At 40.1% G+C, this 16810-nt stretch overlaps 1 protein-coding gene across 2 annotated transcripts; it reads left to right on the top strand.

The window, feature by feature from the left end:
* The first annotated feature begins 1036 nt into the window (after positions 1-1036).
* LOC115669873 (probable protein arginine N-methyltransferase 6) lies at positions 1037-14149 on the top strand. Of its 2 annotated transcripts, none has more exons than XM_030591033.2 (13): positions 1037-1443; positions 2979-3044; positions 4901-4969; positions 7262-7297; positions 7776-7841; positions 8727-8795; positions 8975-9052; positions 9881-9959; positions 10568-10662; positions 12088-12172; positions 12653-12765; positions 13531-13649; positions 13739-14149. In XM_030591033.2, the coding sequence occupies exons 1-13, from the start codon at positions 1165-1167 to the stop codon at positions 13779-13781; spliced, it is 1197 nt and encodes a 398-aa protein (XP_030446893.1). In that variant the 5' UTR covers positions 1037-1164; the 3' UTR covers positions 13782-14149. The 2 variants fall into 2 exon arrangements, with proteins under 2 accessions (XP_030446893.1, XP_030446885.1); XM_030591025.2 differs by having other exon boundaries at positions 1039-1443; positions 12560-12765.
* Positions 14150-16810: the final 2661 nt, after the last annotated feature.

Consider the following 16810-nt stretch of genomic DNA (forward strand, 5'->3'; position numbering starts at 1 on the left):
CTCGCCGGCCTCGCCGCTGCTGAGGCGAGGCCGACCTCGCCGTCGCCTCGGTTCGCGACGGCGAGGTCGGCCTCGTCTCACCTCGCCTAGCGGCGGCGAGGCCGACCATGCCGACGCCGGGTCGCGACGGCGAGGTCGGCCTCGCCGTCGCCCTGGTTCGCGACGGCGAGGTCGAGCCTCGCCCGGATCCGGCCGAGGCTCGACCTCGCCGTCGCGACCCGGGCGACGGCGAGGTCGGCCTCGCCACGCTTGGGCCTCGCCTCGCTTAGCGGCCGGCGAGGCCGACCTCGCCGTCGCCCTGGTTCGCAACGGCGAGGTCGAGCCTCGGCCGGATCCGGGCGAGGCTCGACCTCGCCGTTGCGAACCAGCGACGGCGAGGCTCGGCCTCGCCGCCGCTAAGCGAGGCGAGGCCCAAGCAGCTGGCGAGGCCGACCTCGCCGTCGCGAACCAGGCGGCGGCGAGGTCGACCTCGCCGGCCCTCCCCTCTGGCCGGCCGCCGGTCGCCAGACCGGCCAGAAGAAGAAATTAAAAAAAAAAAGATTAAAAAGTTGAAAAAAAATAATAAAAAATTGCCACGTCAACGTTGGCCGGACGGTCGGTGGCCGCGTTAGCGCCGGCCGCCCAAAATTGGCCGGAAGGACTGAATTGGCAAGAATTAGAAAGGTTTAGGATTGAATTGGCAAAATTAAAAGGTTTAGGACTGAATTGGCCACCGTGCAATAGGTTTAGAACTGATTTGACAATTTCCCCAGCGAAAGAGAGAGCATAGCCTATGAGTCGAGAGAGAGAGAGAGACCGTGAAGTGAGAGGAGATAGGCTTTGCCAATTCTTGACAGGTGAGCCCAAGAGTGACACGTGTCGCTCATCAAATGGGCTAGTATAAATATGACATGGCGTCACCTGTGTACACAATATTTTCACCAATTGATATTAAACTTGTGTCGATCCGCTTGACACGATTAATAAATAGTTTCCATCCTAACTCCACACACACACACATATATTAATATATATATATATATATATATATATATATAATCCCAAAAACCGAGAAAAGAGAATTCCAAGAAAAAAGAGGAGAAAAGAAAACCCTACACTGTCCACTGTTTTAGTCCGTTAAAAAGCACCACCGTCAGGAGTAAAAACAAGGACAACAAGAGAGAAATGTTTTCCGATCCCGGCCACAGTAACGGCTACTTCCACCACCAAGACGGCGGCGCATTTCCGGAGCACAACAGCCTCCGGCCGCCCCACCGGGGCCGCGGACGGCGGAGGGGACGTCGGGGCAGGTCGCACGACTCGGCCGATGCCCCCGCTTCCGGCGCCCCTAGGGTTGCCGATTCCGACCAGCGGGTGGAGCAGAAGCCTCCGCCCTGCACGGACTTCGACGTGGCGTACTTTCACTCGTACGCCCACCTCGGCATTCACGAAGAGATGATCAAGGTCCGGTTTTTTGTTTTGTTCTTGCGTCCCGGCGCGTGCGCTTCTGCGGGCGTGTGATTGTGCGAATGCTCCCGTACTTGATGAATTATGGCGATCTTTGAGCTTGTACGCATTTGATGAGTTTGCCTTTTAGTTGTGCTGTGTCGGAGATTTTGATCAACCGGAAGTTGGCGAAATGAGCTTTATGTAGTGTGCCGGTGGAATTTTTCCGATCAGTTTCTCTTTATCACTGTTTCCACTACTTCCTGCGTTAGCAAAGAGAACTGAGATGCTTCAAAGGAATTTCCTTTGGTGGGATGGAGCTGGTGGAGGTACAAAACAAGGTTCACCTGGTCAATTGGAGGAGCGATTGCTTGAATACGAGCTCGTGTGGGTTTGAGTTTAGGGGAGACACAGGTCTTCAATGACGCCTTTGTAGGAAAGCATCTGCGCAGTAAACTGGTGTTACGAAATTTGGAGTGTCTAACAGGAAAGAGAGGGGGGGGGAGGGGGGGTTTGCTCGTCTGTTACCCGTTACGCTTCTAGGACTAGATTATTACCAGCAAAGGCTGGAGAAAGATCGACGAGCTGGCAGTCTACCTGAATGCAAGATAAATGAATACAGAACTGTGGTTCCCTTGTATGGACTTGTGGGGTGTGGTTAAGCCTACTTGTAGTTCCGTATGTTTTGTTATGAGGAGAGGTAGACAAGCAGGCGTCTTCTTGTATAATTTAAAATGGATTTTTCTATGCTATACAGCTTATAATTGTCATAAATTGATAAAGTGGGGATGAGATTTCAGAATTCTTGTAGTGTGAAAATTAAATGGCAAATTGCAGCCCTTGCTATAAAGAAGCAGAAGCACCTTTGAACACCAAGAACTGAGAAGTTGATTGGCACAGTTGTATGATTGTGCTGGAGTGGGACTAAATTTAAAAATTAGTTTTTAATCTTGATTTCTTTCAAGATTATATATTATAATATTCCCTGTTTCTTTGGATAATTTTTCCAGAGAATAAATTGATTCATGGATTAAATAATTGAACAGAGAGCTGTTTCATTTTTGGTTATGTGTATCAAAATGTTGATGGGCTGCAAATGAAACAGAGGTGAGAGTCTGAATCTAAAAGGTTATTTTGAAGAGCTTCACATTATGTATCTGGTGCAACTTGAAGGAGTAGAAGAACCTTCGGGAGATGGGAGCTACCACTCTTCACGTGAAAAACCTCTCATTTTTTATTTCGTGGGTTTTTCCCTCATCCGTTTTAGAACCTTCTTTTCTACGTTCCTTTATCGTGGAATTTTTACTCTGTTTCGTTCATAGAATGTTTTTCCTAGATCCATGTTACTCATATTTCGATTATTAGTGCAGTGATGCTTATGAAGTCCATCTGTTCATCTCTTTTTGGCTTGATGTTAAGCAGAATGCTAGGAGGGGCGAAAGGCATTATGTGCCAGTGTGGAAAGTTTTATTGATTGTGATTTATGGAGCTGTCTGTAAGGGTCTAATTGAAAAAAGTTTGTTCCAGTCAGTAATGGAGTTTCTCTTTTACAGGATCGCATCCGAACAGACACTTACAGGGCAGCAATAATGCGGCATCAGAGTTTTATTGCTGGCAAAGTAATTTCGATGTTACTCTTAGCTTAGCTATAATTCGATTCGGAGAATATAGGTTGCATTAACTGCATGTAGTATAACCTAGTGCTCATTTTCTCGCCTTTTTAGATGTTTAAACTTGCTTTGTCCACTTTGAGTTTGATGAAGTCGATGTTATTTTTGGGGTGCTAAGGAATTCCTCCTTCCTTTTTAATGGGGAGAATAAGGATGCTTGTTGATAGGACGGAGAGCAATAGTATAATCAATATATGCAGCTGGAAGTATGGGATGGATAGCAAGAGATGTGACAGTGATATGTTTAGGTTCTACAAGATGCAGAATGACTTGCGTGCGTTCTTTTCGAAACTAGAATGTGATTTTAAGAGCATTCATACACTTACAAGATGAAAGAATCAATTTGGAATATGCAAATTATTGTAGAAAGAAATTAATAATGAAGTTCAATCTAAGAAAATGCAGATGAATACACAACAACCGTTTGGATTAGGAAGGAGCATCGGGTGCTGTCCAACCTGGGAACTGGTCAGAACGAGCCTGGTTTGTTTAAAGCCCCGGTTCACCTGGCTATTACTGCCCTTTAAATAGAGAGAGAGAGGTGGAATTGCACTTGTGGAGATTCGAACTTCTCACCATGAGGAGTGATTCTACTCTCCCAACCACTAAACTAAGACCATCATTTGGTTGTAAAGGGAAATTTATCTATAATAAACTATTACAACAGACCAGCTTTGTTTGGTTCTCGGCTGTTCTGGCTTTAGAACTGACTCACCTTGGAATTGATCACTTATAATTCAGATAAAATGGGCTCTAGTACTATAGAGTTACGTGGGTGTCTAGGTATTTTTTGGTTTCAAAAGATAAGGAGTGATGCTCATCTTGAAGCTTTGGAAGTAAGTTTAGCATCCTTCACTAATTTAAGATTCAAAGATAGATACTGAAGTGAAAATCAATTGTGGTCTTTTTCATTTAAATTCAATCAAATGGAAAATGGGATAAGTAGTTTTGTAAACCATTTTAATTAAATTTCCAATTGCATAGTGAATGAACCCAACAAGTGCTTGTCCTTTGGCCCAGTATTGACGAATGGATTGAGACGACCACTTACTGCTTTTATGATTAGTCCCATGTCCCATTTTTGTTCCTGTGTTGGGTAAGTGTAATGACGGTGAAGTAAAAGGAAATGAGAAAGAAAGTCATGACTTCATAGGTCTGATCACATTTCATTGGAACCTGCAGGAAGAGAATGCTTTAGCTGCAAGTCTGTAAATGAGGAACTAAGCCAATTTTTGCAGAAACAATAAAAGATCGTCTTTGTACTTGCATTAAGTTTGGGAGAGTGAGGGAAAGAAAATTTAGGTCGGAATATAAAAGATTCCATTTTCCTTCATTTCCCAAACATAGCATTAAGGCCTTTGTGCGTCAGAGAAAGCTGAATACTCTACCAACTTTCCTGTACCTGGTGTGGTTAATAATTTTGTCCATCATTCTAGAAACTTTGAACTCTCGTTATGATTTAAATGTTTTTTTAAGTGTCTTGATCGGTCAGTAGAGTCACAAAATGATTGTGATAGATCGAGATTATCTTGTAGGCATGCAACTGGGTTTATTTTATACATTTTCTCGGTTGTCATAAGTATAACTGCGTGTATCCTGGGCTACAGTGATTTTGTGAATTCACGACAGTATGATATTTCTCAGTCACATCCTGTTTTCAAGATGATAAAAGTAGATTTCAATCTAACAGTGTACATTTTTTGAAAGATCATCTGCTCGAGCCTGAATTGTGTTTTCATTTTTTGAAGATTTTGTTGCAAATTTTACCTATGACGTCACTCCTTTGATCATAGTTGCATTTGCAGGTTGTTGTTGATGTTGGTTGTGGGACCGGCATTCTCTCTATTTTTTGTGCCCAGGCTGGTGCCAAACGGGTAAACTTTTTGCTTATATTTGTTGTTAAATGGGTAACATTTTGCTTATGCTTGTTATATGTTAATGTTCATTTTTTCCTTGTTACTGAAAGTTATTGCTAGACCCTGTGATAATTACTGAAAATTGTTATTGTTGGTTTGCAAATTCTTCTCCCTCTTCACGCAACAAAGAGTCAATACCTCTCCAAACTGAAATTTTGGGGGTCTGGAAAAGCCATTACTAGTCTGGGGTTTGTTTTGATTTTGATTGATGATTGATCTCGTGAGATGTAATTACTGATGTGTAATTAGGGAGCACCTATTGCTCTTTTTCCTGAAATATATTGTCATCTTACTTTTCTAAAAGAATTAAAAACATTTGCTATTACCATGATCAGAAGAATGGTTTAAAGTCTTTGGATGCAGTTGCCTTCTTTATTCATACGCTGAAATTGAGTTCTTGTTTTTACTCTATGTTTCTGAAGTTCATTGAAAATTTTCTTCGTAGAAGATTTTGAGTGATGATAAAATTTGTATGGATACCGAGCTGGTTAGATAAGTGTTGGAATGGGGAATATGTAGCATGATGCTAGGGACTGCATGGTGGCCCGGTTACTAATTTTGTGAGAAGAGATTCAAATAAGCATTGGAGATTGACTGATTACATGTTACTATTTTTGTCCAAATGCTTTTTTGTAATGGGAAACCTGATAATTCGACCCTGTAATGCAGCGTGGCATTGTTGAAACTTTCCAATTCCAAGATTTTTATCTGATACTGGCAAATGCATAGTTACTTTGGATGCTGCCTTGTTGGGTAGCTATCGGTATTTTTCCAATGGGGTTTCTTTTTATGCAACTAGTCGTTTATGTGTGGGTTGAATGAGAATTATTCACAACAACACTAGCAATTGTGAGATTTTGGTGGGACTACTGCCAACTGTTCTAAAAGCTTAAGCTGTTAAATGAAAGTGTGGTTTAATATTTAATTACTCTAACACTCCTCCTCACGCTTAATTTGGTCTTTTTGCCTAGTACTAAGCGTGGCCATATTTAATTGGGGAGACAAATGGGGCTTGGAAAGATTTGAACTCAGGACCACTAGCTCTGATATCATGTGAGATTTTGGTGGGATCACTGCCAACTGTTCTAAAAACTTAAGCTGTTAGATGAAAACGTTGATTTAATATTTAATTACTCTAACAGCAATAAATCCACATATGACTAACAACAAATCTGTGAACATAACATGCACCCAACGATGTGGAGACATAGTAATGGCTTTGAGAAAATAACAAATAACATTTGGACGATAGGCTTAATTTTATATTGAGGTTTGACAAGAAAGTTACCTAATGCACTGAAGTTTAGTTTCCATCATTTAAAACTGGGGGAGAAGGGGCAGTAAAGGTGATAATTTACAAAGGTCTCTCTGTTCCGCGACCCATTTCCTCTAGAAGTTTTGTCTACAAGTTTTGTAAATCTTTAGCCCTTTTCTTCTCACGATGGAAGATTAGATGATACTATCGATAACAAATGCGATGAAGCTTGACTGGTGAAAAGGAATAATACGTAATAATACTGAAGAAAGTTGGCATTTGATTGGTCTTGTTTCGCGTATGTAGTAGGAGTTTGGCAGTGGAAGCATCTCTTTGATTTTGGAGTTCATGTCGTAAACATATGCAACCTTTTAAATGATTGAAACACTATTTCGTTTTAGAGACACTGATAATGCTAGAGATAAATATAAAGCTCTATGACGAGCATTAAAGCGGAAGGAAAATATTGCCAAATTACTAAGAGCGTTGACTAGTCAATCTGCAGTAACATCTATCAAGTTTCGTGGACAGGATTACTTTTCCATGACTTGTTAAATTACAATGTGTGACTCTCTAGTGGGGGGGGGGGGGGGGCGGTCGGGAAGGTCAGATTTAGTGACCATATTCATATCACGGTTAAATTTAAAGTCTTTCTGACTTTGAAGTCATCCACTCATCGACTTTTTTCTAATTTCTAATCCTAAGTTGCCGACTTTCCATATCACTTCTAGGATTGCTAGTCAGCAAATGAGCGCCTAAATCTGTCCACATGGCTCGTAATTTATATCTTTTCCTTCTAAATCCATACTACCTTATGTAGTCCGTCATGGTCCTTAGCGAGCATACACCAATTTAGCATGTAAAAGTTGCCATTATTCCCTTTCTTATTTTGTTTCCTCTTTCAACTTTTCTTTTGGGTACTTCACAAGTATGAGGATTAATCTCACGATTCTGTATGATGATCATAATCATCCACTATGTTTCTACGATAACAGGTTTATGCAGTGGATGCAAGTGACATTGCGGTGCAGGTACTCTAGCTCAGTTTTGCCCATTTTCCTATTCCCTGTACTTTTCTTGTCTTTATGGTGTTATTTGCAGTCATTCATTGTATGAAATTCTTGTGTTAAAAAAAGTCTGTAGGTCCTTCTTCCCACATTGATCTACTATCTCTCTCAATATATTCTAAGATAATTATCTCTCTCAAAAAGTTTGAAAGGTCCTGAGAAAGTTCTCTTCCACCAGAAAATAGTTTCCTTGGAACAAACAGATTCTTGCATAAAGTGCTGTTTCGTTTTAGCTTTATCAGTAGCGAGGTCCTCTTAAGCTGGTTCTACAATGAGAGGCTGCTTCAGTGGGAGTGTTTGAGATGGGATGATAAATTTTCTCATATCTTCTCATAGGCATTTTATAGTGAACAGCAAGCATTATTGGATGTAATAAATGCATCATCAACTGATAAGTGAATTGTGATGATCTAGATTGCTTTCATGTTTTTCAATCATGCAGGCAAATGAAGTTGTAAAAGCAAATAATTTGTCTGACACAGTCATAGTATTACATGGACGAGTTGAGGTAGGCTTCATCAGATGAGGCAATTCTCGAGTATTATCTTTTTTCTTGGCTTGTCTATCTTGTTACCTCCAACTTGGCATTTGATACATTGGCAACTTTTTACCTTTATGGAGCATTGGCGTTGACATATGAAAATAGACTATACTGAAGTGTGCTATCTCATGATGGAGTGGAATTTTTGTTTCAGTCTTACATTCTCTATCAGTTCAAGTTTGCTCCAATTAGTTGGTTGATCTCGTTGGACAAAAACATTAGGTGGTCATAGATTTGAATCCTGAGAGTCCAGGAATTGAATTTTCAAACCACTCATGTTGAAGGGGGCTTATGTCTAGTTGGCACTATGCTGGGGTCATGGTGACGGCCCAGCCATAGTAAGAAGACCTCTTCGGAGGTTATGCGGCTTTGATTTACCGTGGTCCTGTGGGGACGATGCAACGTCGGACTAGGCACACCCACAAGCCGAACATGCTGTGGTAGAGTGTGGAATTTCTGTGGCAATGCCCCAGGGAGACAGCTATGCTGGTTGCCCCATTTCACCCTTTTCTCTTTTAAAAAGAGAAGGAAAATAGTTAGAAGATAGCTATAAATGGAAGAATCAAGATAGGGGAGGTGGAAATTTCTGGCCACAGTTGCTGCATTGGTGAATCGAGAAATTAAAATATGTAGTCATGTCAAAACTGCTTGAGATTAATATTTAACTTGCTTTTGGGTGTAGACAGTGTACTTGCAGAAATAAAAGCAAAAACTGCGGGGTTGGCATATTATTAAGATTGTCAATACATGTCGGTGCCAAATTACTGTCCTCTCATTTAATATGCCTGACAATAAAGTTTGTTTCTATGGAAACTTCGTGAACGTTTGTTGCTCTGATTGTGATATCTGCAGGATGTTGAGATTGATGAGGAGGTTGATGTGATAATATCGGAGTGGATGGGGTACTTGCTTCTTTATGAGGTACGGCCTTTTCCTTGTAATTTGAAAACCAGGATATGGTGGAGCTTTTGTTGCTAGGTCTTAGCAATCATATAACCTTTACATTCATCTTAGGCATGAATTTATGCTATAAGTAATATTCTCTATGTTTAGGCAATTGTTTCTTTTGCTATCTTACTTTTTTGAGGATTTCATTGTAGAGCATGTTGGGCAGTGTCATAACTGCGAGAGATCGCTGGCTGAAACCTGGAGGCTTGATCCTTCCTTCAAATGCGACGGTAAATCTCTCTCTCTCTCTCTGACACAAGCGCGCACGCCGCATGCAGAGGCACACATACGATATATGTATGTATGTATGTATGTATATGTGTGTGTGTGTGTGTGTGTGTTAAGTTCCATTGAGCGGTACCTTGCCTGTTAACCCTGTGTAGAAAAAGGAGCTTCCAAAACAATAATGAAGCTCATTTAAATAGCTAAGGTTTGATGATGTCAATTAGGTATGGTAAGCAAACAATTAGATCCCTTCAGTCTCTTGCTTCTCTTCGCCCGCATAACTGAACAATGGAAAGGGGAAACTTTTGATGATCATTGGCTTCTTTTTCTACTTTGATTTCTTGCCAGGCCCAAGCTGTCACCCATGCCACTTTAGCTATACAAAAACTGCTAAGAGACCTCTTCATTCCACCTTTTTAGCCATACATTTTGTTTTTTGCTTGCATGAAAACATCTATTTGCTGAAACTTTTCCTTTCTCTGTCAGATTGTCCTAAGTTAATGAAGCTCTAAGCTAAAACACGTCTGAATATCGCACTCTTGTCCTATACAGAGTATCTCTAGATTCTCATTCAGTTGACAATTCAATTAGTTTCTATAAGCTCATGGCATCTCAGGCCTTCTTTGTTCAGTCTTGTTATATGGGTTGGTGCATGTTGGTGTTGCTGACTGTGAAAAATTGGGTTCTTTTACTTACTGAAGAAAATTTGTCTTTGCTTCCTCCATATTCCTCCCGATCTTATACTGAAGTGATCAGTTGAAATTGCCTCTGCTTTAGTTTGATATTGAAGTGTATGTCCTATTGATGCTGATTTTTGGTTTATGTTACTGCAGTTGTATATGGCCCCTGTCACACATAGCGACCGGTATAGTGACAGCATTGATTTCTGGCGCAATGTGTACGGGATTGATAGTGAGTACTGTTGATGTGGATTATACAGCTTTCTGATTTTCAAAGAGTTCAAATATTGGCACTTCTTTGTTGGACCTTGATTAAAAAGGAGGATGGCAAAAAAGATCGAAAAGGGGGGAAACTTGTCATTATTGTTTAAGGTTTTTTATTAGATCTTTTCTTTGCTTCTTATGCAAATTTGACAATTTGGGAATTGGGTGAAAGTGTCCATGTGACAATAGCAAATGGTTCTCCTGTAAGATGTCATTGCACAACTTGCACTTGTCCTGAACTGCACGTGTCATCACTTTGAATGCTTATGCCAAATTGTATTCTTCTGCTTTTATTTGTCTAGGTTAGTAAGTTATTCTAGCACTCACAGTCGAAGTTAATGCAAGGTGAATGGGGTTAGTGTTCTGGTTGGGTTAATTGCATATATGAGCTGCTGTTAGTCCAACTTCACCTCCAAGTGAACTTATTCCAGGCTAATTGCACGATTGTAGCTTTTTATATTGTGCTTTATATGGGTTGAATATCATTACCGTTGACTTTGTTTTAATATTTTCAAATGATAATGCTTATTGCTGGTCGAAAATTCAACCATGATAGTTCTCTTGTTGTGGTTGCAGTGTCTGCTATGTTGCCTTTAGCAAAACAATGTGCCTTTGAAGAGCCTTGTATAGAGACAATAAGTGGTGAAAATGTTTTGACATGGCCACATGTGGTAAGACTCCAGAGCTAATTAAAAGTTGCACGCTTCTTTCTGGTGTATCACCGGACAACATGCTGCCTCTCCTCTTAATCTCTCTCACTTTTAGCTTTTGCATCATCACCATGAGATTTTTTTATTTCTTAGTACTAAAAAAGAATTAAACTGAGTTGCATCCAGAAATTTGCAGTTATTTCAGTATTTGTACCATCTCCAGTCACACTCTTAATCCTTTAACCAGTGGCTTGCTTGCTGTTACTCATTGCATTCTCTCTCTCTTTCTCTCTCTCTCTCTCTCTCTCTCTCTCTCTCTCTCTCTCTCTCTCTCTCTCTCTCTCAAACACTAATCCAGTGCCCCGTGGACTTTTTACCCATGATTAAAGAAAGCATTGCAACTTTTTACTGAGAGTCAATACGGTTAAGTAAAATTTTGTCTGTAGTTCTTAATTTCTCCATGTCCAAGGAAGCAAGATCCTTTTCAGATTGTTACAATTCGAGTATAATTGGGTGTTGTATGCCTAGTTTTTCTTCCTTCAATTTTACTTATAAGTTGAAGGCTTTTCGTGTATGCTTTCTGATAGCACATTTATCTGATGAGAATGACTTCTTCTCTGAATTGCGCATCATGTTCATGCATTTGAGATCTTTGTAATCTTTCAATATGGACGAAATTGTACTTGAATATACTGTCCTACTCTAGATTGCTAATACATTTATATTTAGCTTTGTCATGGATTACAATTCTAAAGTTTTGGTTCGGATTTAGGTTTCCTCATTATTAAGTCAACAGGTAGTATTAAAGGAGTTAAGCTTCTCCTTAAATTTATCTTGCAGCTGAGAATTGGATCAACGCTATTGGTAGTACACATGTTTTTTTCTATAGGCTTTTTTTTTTGTAGACCACTTCTTCACCTTCCTTCTAGGGGTTCTAGATGATGTTTGGTTTGTATCAGGAAACCCTTATGTTGGATTAGAGAGAATAGGTATTGAAATTGGGACAAGGCCTACCATGAAGTAAGACATAACCTAATAGTGTTAAGTTCTAACATGAAAAATAAACTGACATCATCTGCCCTTTCGATCTGATGAGTGATGCCCTCTGATTTGTTGACTGCTTAACTCAGAGGGCATCACTCATCAGATCGAAAGGGAATCAGAGGGCATCCAATCATTAACATCGATCTGATGAGTGATGCCCTCTAAATTGTATGCAATGTAGGGAATCTGCTCTGATTTTACTGCTAGGCTGCATCTGTTGTTACTAGTCTCAGATTTCGTAGAACGGTATATTATAAAAGGGAAAATTTTTATTCACTATATGATTGAAGGCACTCTGATGACCCACATTTATCTGCTGTACATGTTCACAACTGGTGTGTACTGAGGTTTTGAGATGCCCTCTTTTTAGAAGATACTAGCTAGCTAATTTTGATATTGCAGGTAAAGCATGTGGACTGCTACACTGTTACCCTTGGTGAACTAGAGTCAGTCACAACGAGATATAAGTTCAAGTCAATGATGCGTGGTATGCCTCCCTCTCTCTTTCCAGTCCCAACCCCTGCTGTGCAAATTGTGATCTATTACTTGATGTTTTATATAAACGCTTTCTTGTCTTTCTTGTGATCTAAACTGACAATTTTCAGTGTCAGGTTTTCTTTGGGAAAATTTTAAAATGTCTAGGTCTTCTTTCATTTCTGTGCTGAAACATATATTGAGCATGTTATGGTTTTTATCTGAAATTACAGCAATTACTATCTTGTTCTAGTTGTCTACACTTAGCAAGTACTCTGCGTGTCTGCGCATGTACTTGCGCTCAGTATAATTCTAATATTGCCTTTGGCTACTTAGCTTCCTCTTGTGATATTATCTCTACTATTCTAACTGATGATTTCTATTTGTTCTTGCTCATCAGCTCCATTGCATGGGTTCGCATTTTGGTTTGATGTTGAATTTAATGGGCATGCAATATCTCCCACCAATAATCACGTCTCATCGTCATTTATAGAGTCCTCAAACAACCAATCCACAGATGTCAGTCAGAGGAAAAAACGAGGTAATCCGAGTGAAGCATTAGTGCTTTCTACTGCACCGGAGGACCCGCCAACACATTGGCAACAGGTATTTGTAGGTTTATCCTTTTCTCAGTTAGTGGGCTTTTAGTGTGTTTGATTCTTTGTCGCGTTAATGTTTTTCTGTTAGTTTTTTTTAACTTCTATTTGGCATGTACATATGGTTTGCACAGAGGACATATGCAGTATTAGTATACTTGTCTCTAGATACAAATTATGGGTCCTTTTCCTTATAGCGTGAACTTTTAGGAAAACTGGTTGTTTCACGGTAAGAATTACTTTTGGATGTTAATGATTGGATTGACCTTGTGGATTCTGTCTCGTATGAGCTCTGTTTTTGTTTCTTTTTTTTTTTTTGGGTGAGACAGTTTGGCATCTTTTGGTGTCTCGTTAGAGTAAAAAGGGTTACATCGATGAATATTATCCTAAATATACTCGCTAGCTTGTCCATTGACACAGTAAGACATAAGGACTTGAACATTGATTTAGCCCTATTTGTATAAAGAAACCCTCTGTTTATTAAAGCTCCAGAACTCGCTTAAAGCTTCCTTCTTTGTTGTTTTACTAATAGAAAGAGGAATTGCAACTCCCAAAAAGATGTCGTATGATAGCCTTCATTAGAATGAGATAACAATTAGTCACTACACTACCAGAACGTTGCCTGATCTGGTGGGGGCGAGTCTTTCTCGTAATTTTGCTCAATGCCTTTATTGCATGGTAGTTTGATGAAAACTTTAGGAATGTCCCACACAATGTGCTTTCAAGATGGATGTTTTCTAGACATTTTAACATTTATTTGATGCAAGTTTTGCAGACTATGGTATACTTTTACGACCCAATAGACCTTGAGCAAGACCAAGTCATTGAGGGTTCTTTAACATTAACCCAAAGCAGAGAAAATCGTCGGTTCATGAATATTCACCTTGAATACACGTAAGTGGTGTGATGTTTTGGTTTTATTCACCTTAATAGGTATATAAGAGAAGCAAGTCGTGACATTGCAAATTTCTGTGCTCTTGCAGCTCAGGTGGTCGATCTTTTGTTAAAGAGTCCGTAATGCGGTGACATTCCTTGATTTCTTAGAGTTGGATTTTCTATCAGGCGAATGTATATCTCAAACTGAGGCTAGCAGTCAGGTTTGTGGACTTCCCAATTGTGGTGAGCACAAGGGGCTAACATAAGAGCGCGTATCTTCTCTCTATGAGTTTATATATTCCTATTTTCCGTCAGATTATATCAGGTCTAAAACTATTTGTAGGACAGGAGACGGAGTTCTTTTGATGCTTGTTTGATGAACGCTTCTCTTGTGATGCCCCTTTTATGGCCACAAGACAGGTCATTGTTGTCATAGTGAGCTACTGTGTCTGCATTATTTCAACATGGAAACTTACTGAAAGATTAAAAGTAATTATAGCGGCAACATTTTCATGAAATTAGCTATTTATATCTGTTGTTGCCGACGGAGGCTCTTTTTAGTTTAACTGCTGTCTTCCAACAGCAAACGGCTCCTAATACGAGTGCTTTGCGATGCTCGAAACTTGCACCGGAGTGAGAATATCATCTTACTACTATGTTGGTCTTCGCATAGGTAAAATCATGTGGACGTGCTGCATTTCATGTTTCCTCACCAAATCAAATTACATTATCAATGTCATGTCTAAGATGGTGGTGAGCCCTAACACAATCAAGCTTCACACGATCTGGAAATAGGCACCCCGTTCAATCCAAACTAATCTTCCTCTTTTCTTGAAACTCAATATTCACTTTGAACTGCTTTGCAAGACGTTCGATTAGCACTCGAACAAGCTTTTTAAGACATGAAGGAGGGTACAAAGAAAGGCAAGAAGTGACCATACTTCCTTAGTGTGACTAGAAAACTTGGTGCCTCAACCGGGTATCATGGTGTTCGATCGTGATTTGAAATACTTTTGTTCCACCATAGGTTAAAAGAACAAAAACTTATTGCATAGTTATCACTTTGATCATCATTCACACTAGTAGCACGGGTTAATTGAATTTAGCATTTCGAAATTTTAGAATGAGATGTCCAAATAAAGGGAGGAGACTTATTTATATACAAGTATAGGTTTAATCGTATTCCTAGATCTCTCATCAATCTAACGATGGAGATCGTATTTCTCCAACTAGCGTCCGCTTACATTTGTTCTAAGAGGATACAATTACAATATTGCCCACCCCAGGAGTATTCTAGAACATACTTGCATCCTTGAGGTCTGCCCCTTGTTGATGGATTAGTTACGGTCCTTTCTTCAAGAACCCTTGAGAACAATTCGAATCTCTAGGCTGACACTAGTATGTCACTGTGCATGCGCGTGTAACACCTTTCTCGACTACCACCACTCCAAATGTTCTATGCACCTTTTCCACCATGGGCACCGCCACTTGACCACCATCACCGCACCACGTCTTCCGTTGCTCATCCACACAGCACCTCCATCTTCACCAGCCACCGAGACCACGACCACCGACCTCAATTTACCCCCCATAGCCATGATGATTTAGACTTCTATCTGCATGTCAACCACCAGCAAATCACTCTCTCCTATTTACCACCCCTTAGCAAGCTGACCTTGAATTGATATCTCGCCCCTGCCTCCTCGTCAATTTAACTATGAGAAAAGAAAATCATCGGTGGATGTTCAAATGCAATTCTTTTGATGTATGCAAAAACCGAAGTTGGACAAACTATACAACTCTAATACAAACATACTCGCTTCAAGAACCTTGGATTCTTACAACTACTGGTGGATGCGTGATTTGTGTCAAGGGGAGATAAGTTGATGAGGACAAGGTGAAAATGACATACTTAAAACCCTCCAATTAAAACTATGCTCCTAGGCATCTAATGGTCATGGAGGGCGACGACCACCACCAACCATTATTAGGGTTTTCATGGCAACTTTTTGAGGTAATAATTGCTCAATTATTAGGGCGTGCGCACACTTCGAAACCCTAAGTTTTCTCTAGTGCCTTTGTGACATTCCCACTCAACGTCCTTTCCCACAATTTTATATCCTATCCCATCTTCGGTTTGCCTTGTCGTACTTCTGCATGCCCAACAACATCCTTTAATATCCAACATTATCACAATCCCCATCCAAGGCCCTCAGATTTGTCCCTTTTGATTCGTATAATCTAAGCGATGTGAACGATAATCGCGCTTCGGAGACAAGGAGTGGTGATTAAAGGCTACAATATTGTTTTCCACCTCAAAACATTTCTTAATGAAAAAAGAGGAAGATGTTGTGACACTAGCAATCAAGGAAGTTTCTGTGAAATGTCTGCCACATTCCTAATGAACCAGTCACGTATGTAACATCAAATATATTGGGTAAGATCCTGACTGATCTTGGTCGGAACTTCATGAACAAAAGGAGTTCAGTTTATGATTTAAATAATTCTAAATGATCTAAATGGGCACATTTGATTCTAGTGCACAAGGAATTTCTGAGATCGAGTATACTTTCACTCATAATCCTACACAACCGATATCATTTTCTAGCTGCATTAGGTCCACAGATGAGTGAAAGCGATCAAAGTCACAATAATTCACTGAGTTCCACTATCGGATGTCACCACATATCGACATAACATTTAGAGCTGTAAGCATATAGTTTGCTACTATTACCGTGCCACACTTCCGATCAATAATGCTTTGTAAGCTTCTTTAATCATTATACTTTAATTTTAATTAAACTGTTAGGATGCACGTGTGAATTGTATTAGAAAAGTCCCACATTGGATAATTGATGTGGTGTTAAGCAGTTAATATATCCTAGTTGGCTCATAACTCATTGGCTTAAGCTTTTGAGTAAAGGTGAGTCCAACTGGATATATTGACGGGCTCGGACTTGAGCTCCCTCTTGGCGATCTCCCCAGGTGAAGGTATCGAGCTTCTGCTGCGCACTCCCAACAAATGGTATCAGTGTTGGTATCAGAGCCAATGATTGATTGCTGGGCCTCCAATCTGTTCCGGTATTTGGTAAATATCTCAACAAAAAAATCTCATGATCAATGCTTATTTCGTGTGGAAATTGCCATCACGGTTGGTCTGGTGAGAAGTGATCATGAAC

Source organism: Syzygium oleosum, unplaced genomic scaffold (assembly GCF_021117445.2).
Source record: "Syzygium oleosum isolate NSW1041296 unplaced genomic scaffold, Sole_v2.1 Sole_v2.07, whole genome shotgun sequence".
NCBI lineage: Eukaryota > Viridiplantae > Streptophyta > Magnoliopsida > Myrtales > Myrtaceae > Syzygium > Syzygium oleosum.

Bases quoted from the DNA above. Each gene is read 5' to 3' on its own strand.
- LOC115669873 (XM_030591025.2), top strand. From the start codon at position 1,165: ATGTTTTCCGATCCCGGCCACAGTAACGGCTACTTCCACCACCAAGAC. The intron at 7,298-7,775 runs GTACTCTAGCTC...TCAATCATGCAG, and splicing joins CAAGTGACATTGCGGTGCAG to GCAAATGAAGTTGTAAAAGC. The intron at 12,766-13,530 runs GTATTTGTAGGT...CAAGTTTTGCAG, and splicing joins CGCCAACACATTGGCAACAG to ACTATGGTATACTTTTACGA.